Source organism: Emydura macquarii, unplaced genomic scaffold (assembly GCF_026122565.2).
Source record: "Emydura macquarii macquarii isolate MOO-44397 ecotype Brisbane River unplaced genomic scaffold, CSIRO-AGI_Emac_v2 contig_1947, whole genome shotgun sequence".
Taxonomy (NCBI): domain Eukaryota; kingdom Metazoa; phylum Chordata; order Testudines; family Chelidae; genus Emydura; species Emydura macquarii.
Genome location: NW_027132084.1, coordinates 1379536 through 1393005, shown reverse-complemented (window position 1 = coordinate 1393005; position 13470 = coordinate 1379536). Strand labels below are relative to the sequence as shown.

At 50.5% G+C, this 13470-nt stretch overlaps 1 protein-coding gene across 1 annotated transcript in view; it reads left to right on the top strand.

Annotated features, from left to right (window-relative positions):
• The window catches only part of GPR20 (G protein-coupled receptor 20), a 33746-nt gene extending 28921 nt beyond the window's left edge, over positions 1–4825 (top strand). The window contains exon 2 of the mRNA XM_067558317.1: positions 3728–4825. Coding sequence (XP_067414418.1) covers positions 3728–4825 — 1098 coding nt within the window. The remainder of the gene's footprint in view (positions 1–3727) is intronic.
• The last annotated feature ends 8645 nt before the right edge of the window (positions 4826–13470 follow it).

Here is a 13470-nt window from a genome sequence, read left to right as displayed (position 1 = left end):
GATTTAAATTTTTACAGAGGCAGGAAACTACGGGGGCAGGGGGGCAGACCAGGGAGCAAACTCTTGGATGTCCTTAGCGGGGCGGGGGGCAGAGAAAGGGAATTCTGTTTCATGGAGCATTTTGATAGTTCAGAGTTGGATTTGTTGAGATTTGGAACAAAAAAGCCAACGATTTTGAAATTCTCCATGACAGACAATGGAGCCTGGGGGACTGCCCCCGAACTGTGAACCTTGAGACCCCTGGAATGCCCAGCTCCAGGGCCATGCACCTGGTGGGCTATCTTAGATCCACAGACCCTGGAACCCCTGGCTCAGAGGCCATCTGCTCGGTGGGCTACCCCAGAGCCAAAACCCTGTGAGCCCTGGGACCATCCACCTGCTGCGCTGACCCAGATCTGCAGACCCTGGAAGCTTTGCGCTGCCCAGCTCAGGGGCCATCCACCTGGTAGGCTGACCCAGAGCCATAGACCCTGGGATCCCTGATTCCACTGCCATCTGTGGCTATAGAGTAACCCACCAGGCAGACGCTGGAAGAAGCTCTGGAATTCTAGGCTGTCCCAGAACCACAATCCAGGAAGTTTGGGAGCCAGTTCTCCCAGGACTTCCAGCTTCCCAGCTCCCGATCAGACCAGCTGTGAGCTCTGCTCTATGGCAGCCCACCAGGTGAGCTGCAGAAAAGCAACGAACTGGGGAACCAAGGTTCCCAGCTCCCCACCAACCCACCAGATAGGCTGCCAAAAAGCCAGGAGCCTGGGATCCCCTCTGCAAAGCATTTCCATTGCAGCTAATCAGCATTCCCAGATGGATACTCGTTCCGCTGGCGAATTTCCAACCCGCGCTGCCTGTCAGGTTGCATTTTGCAGGGCTAACTATTAATAGGAGCTTCTTGAGGGCAAAGCGACGCTCATCCTGTTTCCATGCATGTCTCAGGAGCAGCAGAGCAGTTGAGCACACGTAGAGTCCCTTCAAATGCTCCTACACCCACTTAGAAGAGCACCGCCCTTCCTAGAAACCTTCCTATGCTTTCTGCAGGCTACCCAGGACGTTTCCCCTTCTCCAACAGGAACCCCAGGGGTATTTAGTGCTCTGTGAATTCTGGAAAATGTGTTTACAGCTAAGTTTCTTGTATTACTAAGTTTACTCTTTGATCTCGTATGCTTTCAGCTCACATGCCAGAGCTTCCAGTATTATCCTCTGCTGATTCAGGCTGGTGCTCGGGGGGGTTTTAACCGCCAGGTCCCAACAGGCTGGTCTGAGGTATTCCAGATGTTTTTCAAGCCATTTATTTCCATCGGCCAAGTCTCCGTGTGCATAGTTTTTATGTCAATATGTTTAAACTAGTGGGTAAGTCGGGAATGATTTGCAAATTAAACCGTTGGGCCCTGGCAGCAGCAGCAGCTCGGTTTGAAATCGCCAGGCTGATGCTGCGAAGTCGGCAGGGCTCTAGAAGCTGCTCCGCAGCCTGCTGGGTCATGGCTGGGACATGGAGCCGTTCCTTGCTTTTAGGGCGAAGATAACGGCCTGCGAACGATCGGACGGTAACTCTGGCACCCAGATCCGCTATCGCCCCACCTGAGGCACAGATCAGAGCGCTAGCAGACATATGCCGAGTGACCGCTCCCAGCCCAGCTCCCACGGCATTACTGGTGTGGCTGACGTCAGCTTGGCCCACTGCCCTCGCTTGTGGCTGGCAGCTCACCTCTATTGCTCTGCTCAGGCCCTTCTCCTCCTACCACCAGCAAAGCTCACTTCTCTGCTCCTGCTCAACCCTGAGATGACCCGACCCCAGGACAGGACAGAGCTTTACGCAGACACAGTGACCCTGCCCCCATGGCTCTGTGCTGTGGAACCATCACTGCTCCGTGGCCTCAAACTCCCCCACCACCACCACCACCACCATTTGGAGTGGTGATGGAAGGAAGTGAGGCAGGGGCAGCGGCAGTGATCTGGGGTCCTTTCTCATGGCTGGCTGGGCTGGGCATGCTGCACTTTTCTCCTCCTGCCACACACAATCCTCCCTGGGGGCAGTGTTGGCAGAGCCCCTGCTACTTCCAGGTGTAGTGAGCGGCCCACTGAGATCCATGGAAGAGTTCACACCTCTCCGAGCAACAGTCACAGGCTCTTTGTACACTCAGGAAGATGTTGCTATCACTTCCAGGTGTAGTTAAAACCCCATTGAAATTCACAGGACAGTTTACACCTTTCAGAGCAAGTGTTGCAGGCTCTTTGCACACTCAGGCAGATGCTGCTGTCTTGGTTATGCCCACGTCATGTTTTCAATCTTTTCTTCACAACCTTGAGGGCTAGAAGCTTACACCAGGCCTGGCGTGACCCAGACTGCCCCAAGGCCCACCTGCTGTGCTTGGCTGGTACTTTTAATGACTCGTTATTATTTCTTTATGTATCTGTATAGTAATAGTGCTAGGTGCCCCTGTCATTGACCACATTGTCTTAGTCTCTGGACAAAGACAGAACAAACGGACTCCCTGCTCAAAAGAACTTATGCAATCCAAGCATGAGACAAGAGACATGAGGTGGATACAGACAGACGGATAGTGGGAGCACAAGGAAACCATCAGACGCTACCGCTCAGCTTGACAGGCGGTGCTGTCAGCACACCAGCTGCCTAATTCTTGCCCAGATAGCATTGCTACACATCCCAAGCTTCTGAGCAATAGGTTTTTCCCCAGCCTGCTAGGTGAAGGTTTTTAACTGAGAATGAATAGTTTGGAGAGCAGCTTTCCACCATGTTCAGCTCGTCTCTGTGCCCTGTGGCATCAATCACACCACCCGGCTGCAAGGAACGCACTCAGCCTGTTCTGCTCTGCCAACCACTTACCCTCTGTTCACCCTTCCAGCAATAAGTGAAGCAATCGATCTGTGTCTTTTCTGCTTAAAACCTGAACAGGTGTGTGCGTGCCGAGAGGTGTGTCTGCACTTGGAGCAGGGGGTGTGATTGCACTAGCTCTCAGGCTGCTAGAAACAGAACGTAGCCACAGCGGCACGAGTAGCAGGAGGGGCTCGTTGCCCCGAGTACATGCCTAGGGTCTTTGACAGGCACGTATTTGGGTTGGCCAGCTATACCCCCCAGATCCGAGTGTAGACATGCCCAAAGTTAGTTTTGCATATTGCTGTATCTCTTGTCCAGCCTCAGATTTTTCCCTTCCTGATGTTTGTTATCCCATCTTGTTGGGTCGTATCTAAAAGATGGAGTGTAAATTCTTCAGGGCCGGGGCTGCGTCTTGCAGTGCCTTCTCTGAAGCCCCTGCCACGCTTTTAGCTACTATAAAAGGATAGTGGTAACAGAAACTGGTTTTCCCCTGGAAGTTGCCGGTAACGTGCTCACTCAGCATGACCCTGCTGAGCTTGTGAGAAGGCATGTGATCACAGACCGAAAGGGTCTGGCTGCAGGCCACTGGGGAAATTCAGTTATTCATAGATTCCCAAGCCAGAAGGGACCATTGCAATCATCCAGTCTGACCTCCTGTATGGCACAGGCTACAGGATTTCCCCCAAATCGTTCCTAGAAACACACCCAGTTCCTAGAAACACACCCAGAAACAAAAAGTTCCTAGAAACTCGATTTTAAAATGGCCAGTGATGGAGAATTCACCAGAACCCTTGGTAAATGCCTTCAAACTGCCTCGTAATGAGACTACAGTGTTTTGTGCTGTGAACCCCGGAACACGCCTGTAAATGTCTCTTTGCTGTTGCTTCCTTCCTCCAGGTCCCCAGAGCACCGAGGATGCACGCCTCCTCCACCCAAGTACTGGCCCTTAACCCTGTCAACGCCACTAGTCCACCCAACTCTAGCAGCCCAGATGAGGACAACTTGCTCTACAAGTTCATCCATATGGATCAAGAACTGTACCAAGACTTTTACAGCCTGTGGATAGCCCTGATGGTGGTCAACGCCATCATTTTCCTGGTGGGCGTTGTGCTGAACAGCTTAGCTCTCTACGTGTTCTGCTTCCGCACCAAGACGAAAACCACCTCTGTCATCTACACCATTAACCTGATCGTTACTGACCTACTGGTGGGCTTCTCCTTGCCCACCCGAATCATCATGTACTACACCGCAGGGGACTGTCTGAAATGCTCCTTTGTTCACATCTTTGGCTACTTCGTCAACATGTACTGCAGCATTCTCTTCTTGACATGCATCTGCATCGACCGGTACCTGGCCATCGTGCAGGTGGAAGCTTCACGCAAGTGGAGAAACCCCAGCTGTGCCAAGGGCATCTGTGTCTTCATCTGGGTCTTTGCAACTGTGGTGACCTTCTCCATCCTGACCATGGCGATAACCTTCGCTCCCTGCTGCCTCGCCAAGATCTTTGCCCTGATGGTCTGCGAGTATTTCTTCCCGCTCATCATCATCACCTTCTTCACCACAAGGATCATGTGTGCACTCTCCAAGCCCAGCCTCATGCACCAGAGCCGGGAGAGGCGAATGAGGGCCGTTCAGCTCCTCATCACCGTCCTCATCATCTTCATGATCTGCTTCACCCCTTTCCATGTGCGCCAGGTGGCCATTTCCATCAACCCAGACGTGCCCCGTGACATCAGCTTAATTGTCTACCACGTGACCGTGACTCTGAGTAGCCTCAACAGCTGCATGGACCCCATCGTCTACTGCTTTGTCACCAACAACTTCCAGTCAACCATGAAAAATATCTTCAGGAAGTCAGAGCCTGAGCAAACAAGTGGGGACATCATTAGCATGAACAAGAGTTCCAAGTGCTCAGGAACAAATGCAATTATTGCCTTCTCAAACACAATAGCCAGCCCTTTGAGCTTACCTTCACCAAACAATACACAGATCTAACCAGCCCCTAGAGGGGCAGGCTACAGTGAGTCAGTGAGGAATATGGCTAGGCTGTCTGGTACTATCGCCCTTGACCTCTTGTTTTCTAATATGAACTTTGGAACGACTGTGTCAGAATTAATTCCTCAAACACGTTATGCTCTGTCTGGAAAGAGGGACTCTCAGTGCCGTTAGTACCAATACAAAAGAAAGTCCATTCACTACAGGAATGCTCTGCTTGCATTTTAATACAGATGTTTTACTAGCAGCAATCCATTACTGGTGTGGTCTTCCTTCACTGTGTCACACTGTAATGTGACACTAAGCTACCAAGCTGTAGGAAGGCTTAGAAGGTCATAAACACTCTTCTTGTCTGTGAAAGCCTCCCAGCCTTGGATTGTGCTTAAGAATATTGTGGAGTAACAGGGATGCTGCTTAGCTTCCAACATTGCTAGAGACAGCAAAGATTTAAGACACTGAGCAGGCTTGTTGGTTTCAGGTGACTGAACTGAAGCGGGACAAAACAAATCTAGCCCACTCGTCCCTAGCAGCTATTCAGATGTTTCTGAAACACATCTGAACTTCCTCAGAGAAGACACTTGAAAGCAAAACAGTATTTCTCCCCCACCCCCGATATTCCAGCGATAGGGAGAGGATTTGTATGACTTTATATAATATATAAACATACAAGGATTTTTATTGTTTGGTTGTTTTTAATGTGTTCAGCTTATTTCATTGGATCACCAGTTTTCTTATTTTTCAGACAGGTGTGGAAAGAAGTTGTCCAAATGTATGTGATTTCTTGGAAACTCTGGTTTCCCCACATTTGCTCCCTCTTTCAGCAAATCAGTGATGAAAAGCAGAACTGAAATGTGAAGATGTGTCAGCCTTGTTTGAGTTTACTTTATGATGCAGCACTAAATAAGGGTTTGCTGTACCAATGGTCCAACTAATCTGTATCCTGCTTTTCCTTTAAGGCTTCAGAGGAAAGGGGGGGAAAAAACCCATAACAAACCCCACAACCCCATAAACCATCTAGGTTGAACTCCATCTCAGGGCAGAGCCCTAGGCATGATTTAAAACCTATGCTTAGGATTTAAATAATGTTGAGGACCCTCTGCACGGGGATGAACTTCACCTCTTTAGAATTCTGTCATGCTGATCCTGGGAAGGGACAAATTCCTTCCTGATCTCCTGCAGCAATCAATTGACACCCGGGAGCAGGCAGGTAGGTTTACACCCTTCTTGGAGCATGAATGACCTTTTCCATTGTGCAATATCATCAAACGAGTCGACGCGTTGTAAAAATCCCTCCGCAATGTTTCACTTACAACATTAGCCCAAATGACCGTCCTGATTTCACAGTGCTATTATCAACACTTGGAAGCCGGATGGCTGCCGTCTAGTTTGTATTCTGTATTGCAACATTAAAAAAGCATAAGCATGAAAAAATATCCCACAGAAACAGCAAGACCTGCAGCATGGAGGAAAACGACCCTTGCTGTGATTGTCCTCCTAGTGGAAATGCCACTTGAAATATTTTCTGCTGGTTCCAGCTGGCTAACTGGGTTTGAAGAACAGAGCAATGGATCTATTGGTTACTGGGACCAATGGTCCTCCAATTTAAACCAGTGGAAACCAATTGAGACCAGTTAAAGGATTCCAGTGGAATCTACTGGCATTTCCACTGACAAGCTCTGAGCCCAAGAGCCAGAAAAGGTGAGATGTGTGTCAAAATTTACAAATTAGGGTGAAATCCTGCTCTTGCTACAGGGAGCCCAGCGAAGGAACGGGGCAGTTGAGTGGTGCATGGAGCTGGCAAACTTTGTGCTGCTTTATGCATCCCCTGGGGAGAAGTCAGGGATTTCCCACTCCTGCCCATCACTCCAATAGCCTCCCCCACCTTCTACCCTCTCCAGCCCCGTGTCACACTGTGTGCTCCCCACACACTCCTCCCCTCACCCAGCTGCCACTGCCACCTCCTCCCGGGGCGCAGCAGAGCATGGCAGGGAAGCTGCCTCGCTGCAGGAAACCTACACCACAGCAATCCCTACAGCTGCAAGGAGGAACTGCAACTTTCCGCCGGGGGGATGAATGCCGGAGCTCTCTGCTGGGTTGGATGAAGGTGTGCGCTGGCTGCCAGATGCGTGCATGCCCTACTAGAGGTGTGATATTTGGCAGCCCTGGGGGCTGTCCATTCAATTGTTCCAGAGCACTCCTGCTGGCATGGGACAGGGCGGGCACAGAGCTGTGCACACTGCCACTCCTGTCCAAAGGACCATTGTGTCAACCTGTGCTAACACACACTGCAATCTACAGACCCCGGGCTAGGCAGCTGCGGAAACCTAACCACGCCCCCAAACTGGCAGACTACACCCCATTGGGGAGTGGAAAACCACCAGCCAGGCCCCACCCTTAAAAGGTTCTTCAGCATTAGGTGGGGCCTCCTCCCCCGCTGTTACACTGATGCTCTAGGGATGCAGGACCACCTACACCAACTCCACAATGCACGTGCACAACACAGATCTTGCTCTTCGGCATCTAATCCTCTGCTTGAACAAGATGCCCACGTGCAAACAGAAAATGGTGCCCGAGGAAAGCATGCACATGAAAAGTGGGTAATTGTGCACGTTCAGCTCTCATACGCAAACAGTGCCCATGCAAGCGGTGGCTTGGACTGAGGTAAACACCTCTTTTGTACATGCAAAATGTGTGTATTTCTTCTGTCAGGCTGGCCTGGACTTTATTTCCTGCATCATGGTTTGGCCTCTTCCAACATTCCTTCCAGTGCACATATTTTGCAGACGTCTATGTTTGAAAATGTAGGGCTGGCTCCTTCAAGCCTTCTGCACGCAATTCTTCTGGTGAAGTCGCTGGGAGCTATGCACGTGGACAGCTTACTGGGTCAGGATCTAAGCCCGCAAGGTACAAATAATATTAGTCGGAATGTCGGGAAATTCCGCATAACCAAGCCTTGAATTTTAAAGCATAAGAAATTCTCTAAAGGTCATTAAAAGCTCAACAGAAAGAGCGTTGTGAAAAGGCCATGCATTTCAGTGTGGCTGTAGTGTCCATTTTTCTTTGGTTCCTGGGTTGTTGTTTTTTTTGAATGTCTCTAGAATCTCTTAAAGCCAAATACTGTCGGTGAAATCTCCTCCTCCTCTGGTTGTTGATGGCTAACAAAGAGGATCTCTGCAAAATGTCATGTGTATTTATATCTGATGTAAACAATTTCTATTGCAAGAAGCTCTGTGTTAAGTGTAACGGTAGCCGCTAGTCAGTGGGTGTTGACTTCTGCCGTGTGGCAGAGGTGTATAGCCTTCTGTAACCTCGACATATGTCAGGTGACGCAGGTCAGGAAATAAAGTTGTCTTTTACAACCATGCCTGTGCGTGCCAGCTTTATTGCATGAAGGACATTCGCAATTTCAAAGTGGAGTTGTCCTTATTGCTGTAGTAATAATGGGGGAGCACTGGGCATGGACCAGGACGCCACATTTATAGATACATGTTTCGATTTGGGGAGCTGCAGATTTACAGCATTTAGGAATGAGCAGAGTTTAACTTGATTGCAAACACACTCGAACTGACAGAGTTAAAATGCTTCAGTTGAATGCCAGCGGGACACCCCCGGCATGAGAACCCTTGACTCCAAACACCAGTTCCCCCAACACACCACTTTCCTTTCAGATGTTTAACAAGCTCCATGTGTGCGTTTAAATCCTGCCCATTCAAAGAGGAAATGGAACAATGGTCCATTCCCTGTAGTCAAAGCATATTTCTTCCTTCCTGTTTATTTCTTTGGCCTCTACCGTCCCTCAGATGTGTGAGGAGTTTATGCACATAAGTCCCATTAGCACATAAAGGCAGATCTGGGTCTGATTTTCAGATGGGATGGACTTCAATGGGAATGGGGGGCACTCATATATACCCTCTCTACTGGAGCATGCACTAATATATTATTAGTAGCATCATTTGCATATTATGGTAGTGCCCCGAGGCTTCGCTCAGGATCACTTCGCTGGGCTCTGTACAGAGAGGTGGACACAGTCCTGGGCATGATGAGCTCACAATCAAAGATGAGAAGGGTGCTCAGTTGCACTACTAAATATTGACCTGCCCATCATATGCTAGCCGGTTTCTTTAGGCTTTCCTTTAGGTGTCATGGCAGCAATGAATCTGGAGAAGGCATTTGAAGGAGGGGAGAGGAGTGGCTTCAGATAGTCCACTCCATTTATAAGGGGAGATGGGGAAGGAAGCACAGAGGAGGCAGACTAATGGAGGATGGAGACTGGCCTCGCTGGGAGAGCAGAGGGGAGAGTTTCAGTGCAATAAGAGATGAGGGCAGACAATGAGAGTGGGGCAGAGCTGTGAGGGCCATGACGGAGACGACAAGACATCTGCAGTGGAAAGGGGCAATGTAGCAAAAGGAGCAGTGACTGGGGAAGGAGGAAAGGTGTCAGGGAAGAACTCATCAGGGAGCAGCTCGTTTCCCCCATTTGTGGGTGTGGGCCCTGAAACCAGAGCTCTAGGAGAAGAGTAGGTGACATAGACCGAGAAGACTCGTTCTAGAGCGGAAAAACCCAGGAAGCAGATCATGGGAAGTCTGCCTGGGCTGCTCTGGGGAGGGAAAGGCAAGGCTGACACTCAGTGCATGATGGGAAGAGGCTGGGCCTTTTAAATGCAGACTCCACACCCTCTCAGGCATTTGACTGATAATGCCCGTGGAAAGCAGAGCCACTGTGAGAGCACGTAGGGGCGTGGAGAGACCCAACGACAGAGACAACCTTTGGACTTAAACTGCTGCTTTGATGAGGACCTTGTTGACGGGGCATCCTGATGTGCGGTGGGGCTCCAGAGGAAGAATTAAAAGTGGGGTGCAGTAGGGTGGGGCGAATGTAACGAGGCTCAGAAAGATGGGTGTGGAAGATGACCTTAGCAGCTGCATTTGGTATGGGCAGAGAGGGCATCAGGCAGGCTGGAGAGGAAGAGGTTGCAATAACCAAGATGTGTAAGGAATGCGTGTGCGTTCAACACCACATACAATTACTAGATAAGTAAGACCAATTCCTATGGAGCCAGGGTGAGGACCCCGCTCTTGCAGTTCCAGTTATAAAGACCCAGCCATGCCAACTCTTGGGATTTTATCAAGACTCTGAGGCTGTTTGGTGCTTTTCAGTAAATCCCCAGCTCCTAAAGTTACTTAAATATGGGAGAATCGCAGCTTTTTGGAAGTTTTTTTTTAAATGTACGTTGTAACTCTGGTGGTTGCAGAGAAAAGCTTCAAAATATGACCCCAGTGTGAACTAAAGGCTCACGCTGTGTCTACACTTCAACCGCTACAGCTGTGCCACGGTAGCACTCCAGTGTAGACACTCACTACAGTGATCGGAGGGGTTCTCCTTCGGTGTAGTTAAGCACCTCCCTAACAAGGGGTAGCTAATTCTTCCGTCAACCTAGTGCTGTCTACACCAGGGTTAGGGTCTACACCTCAGCACTGTAGCTGAATTGACCTAACTTTTTAGTGTAGACCTGGCCTCAGAAACCAGAAGGCGAATAAAAAGCATCCATAGCGTATTCTGGTTTTTTTTAATCCGATGATTTTGGGAGGCCTGACTTGTAGTTTTTCAGTGTTTGGAGTTAATAACACTGCAGAGCTTTACCACATGAACCCCAGGAGAGCATCCATAGCTGCTAGTACTAATAGATCATAAGAATGAGCAGACCAATGTTCCATTTAGCCCAGTTGCCTGTCTTTGACAGTGCTGGTACCAGATGCTTCAGAGGGAGTGAACAGAACAGGACACTTTGTTGACTGATCCTCCCCTTGTTTTCTAGTCCCATCTTCTAGTAGTAAGAAGTTTAGGGACATCCATAGCATGGGGTTGCATCTCTGACCATCTTGGCTAACCCCATTGATGGACCTCTCCTACATAAACTTATCTAGCTCTTTTTTTAACCAGTTTATACTTTTGGCCTTCACAACATCCCCTGGCAACAAGTTCCACAGGTTGACTGTGCATTGTACTTCCTCATATTTACTTTAAACCTGCTGTTTATTAATTTCCTTGGGAGACGCCTGGTTCATGTGTTATGTGAAGGGGTAAATAACACTTCCCTATTCACTTTCTCTACAGCATTCATGATTTTATAGACATTCATCATATCCCCTGTTAGTCATCTCTTCTCTAAACTGAACAGTCCCAGCCTTTTTAATCTCTCCTTTTATGGAAACTGTTCCATATCCCTGATCACTTTTGTTGCCCTCCTCTGAGCTTTTCCCAGTTCCAAAATATCTTTTCTTTTCTTTTTTTTTTTGAGATGGGGTGACCAGAACTGCACTCAATATTCAATGTGTGGGCAAGGAGTCCTGCCTCTGCTCAAGCCCACAAACAGCGCAGAGACATTTTGCTGGTCAAACAGTGCAGTTTATTTACAATGTTCGTTTCCACCACTAATACACTACATAGCCTCATCCCTACAGTCCTAGGGTGCCCTCAGCTCCTGAGGGAAGCACAGTCTCTTGCTTTTGGCATCCCTCATTTCCTACGTCCTTCCCGGGCCTTTTGTATCATCTGCCTAACGGTCTAATTAGCCTCTTAGTTCTGCTCAGCTCATCAGTTCGGCAGACCTTTTCTGAACGAGGCCTGCTCTGGAGTAATAAATTGGAGTTGCAGTGATCAGAATGCTGGCTCTGCACACCATTGATTTACATAGTGGCATTATGGTATTTTCTCTCATTTATTATCTATCCCTTTCCTAATGGTTCCCCACATTCTGTTAGCTTTTTTGACTGTCACTGCACATTAAGTGGACGTTTCCAGAGGACTCTCCAAAATAACTCCAAGATCTCTTTCTTGAATAATAACAGCTAATTTAGACCCCAGCATTTCGTATGTGTAGTTGAGATTGTTCTCCAATGTGCATTACTTTGCATTTATCAACATTGAATTCATCTGCCATTTTGTTGCCCAGTATAGCTGGGAGGTGTGGCTTCCCTCAGAGATTGACAGCGAGGGAGGGCCAACCACCCCCTGGTGGGCGAAACCCGGAAGTCCACCCTCTACCAGACTGGAAGCAGAGAGGTGGGACAGGAAGGGGAAGTATAACGGGCGGGCCCTCTAGCTCAATTGCGGGAGAGCAGCTGGAGGAGATGGACACCTCCCCCTGGTGCTAGGACCTGAGCATGACCGCTAACCTGCAGAGCAGGAGTCAGGGCTTCCTACTGACTGGAGCTCCAAGGACATTCCAGAGCTACCCGGGCCCTGCAAGCCAGAGGAACTATCTGACCCCTGCAACCTGGAGGAGCTGCCTGAAGGCCTGCTGGGGCTGCCCCTCGTGTTCTACCCTGAGAAGGTGGACTACGACCTGGACCACAGGTACACGGGCACAGGGGTGGAGGAAGTAGCCCAGGAACAGCCGACCTCAGTCCGGCCTGGGATGACTGCCCCTCGGCCTGTGAAGTCTCAATAGGCTATAGTCAGCTTACTTTGCCTGCCCTGCTCTGCCTGAGGGCCAGGGCCATAGACTGCTCACTCACCCCACCTCAGGGTTGAGGCCCAGGGCTTTGGGATTGCCTAGCTAGGTGGAGGAGGCCTATGAACCACTAATTTTCCCCTCTAGCCAAAGCCTTCCCGCAGGACGTAGCAGCCGAGAGGTGTGGCCTCCCTCAGAGATTGATAGTGAGGGAGGGCCACCACCCCCTGCCCACGCCTGTGATCACCTACACGTGGTGGGGAATGCAGGCGCACCTCGCCCCTTGACGAAGAGGGGGCTGCCCGCGGGTTCGACCCACCCTCAGCTAGTCACAGTGGATCTCAATAAGCTGATGCAGTGGTGGGCCGAAACCTACCAACAACAACCCCACTTCAGCAGCCGCAACAACTGCTACAGACCCTGGGGACACAACAGCAGCAGCTGATCCGGGAACTGGGGGCGCAACAGCAGGAACAACATAGACAGTGCGTCCAGCAGCTGACCGCCCTGCTGCCCAGTCCCAGCGGCCCAGCCGCCAGTGGGCCATGGTCCCAGTTGGCCCCCCAGTGCCGCTTCGCCTCACCAAACTGGGGCCTGAAGACGACCCAGAAGTGTTTCTGATCACCTTCGAACGCGTCAACTTGGCCATGGGCTGGGCCCCAGCGCAGTGGACCACCTTACTGGCCCCCTACTTAATGGGGACTCCCCAGGCAGCCTATCGCACCCTCCCCAACAAGGAGGCCAGCAATTATAGGGCCGTGAAGGTGGCCATCCTAGAAGCCCTGGACCTTAGTCCTGAAACCTTCTGGCGTTGGTTTCGGGGAAGGCGTACCCCCCCGGCACAGTGCCCAGGCATTGAAGGATGCTTGACAGTGCTGCTACAGCCCGAACAATGCTCCGCCATGGACCTAGCCCACCAGATCGTCACCGAACAGTTCCTACATATCCTGCCACCTTGGGGGAGGACCTGGGTCATGCGCCACTACCCCGCCATGCTGAGTGAAGCCATATGCCTCATGGAAGACTTCTTAGCAGCCAAGACCCCAACGTCACTGGGGACCCCTATGGCGATCCGGAATCCTCCAGGCCCCACCGATGGAGTCCCGCCAAGCCTGGCCCGCCCGCCAGGAGCATCCACCACCGGCCTCCTGCCCCACTGACCCCAACAGCCCATGAAGCACCCCTGGGCAT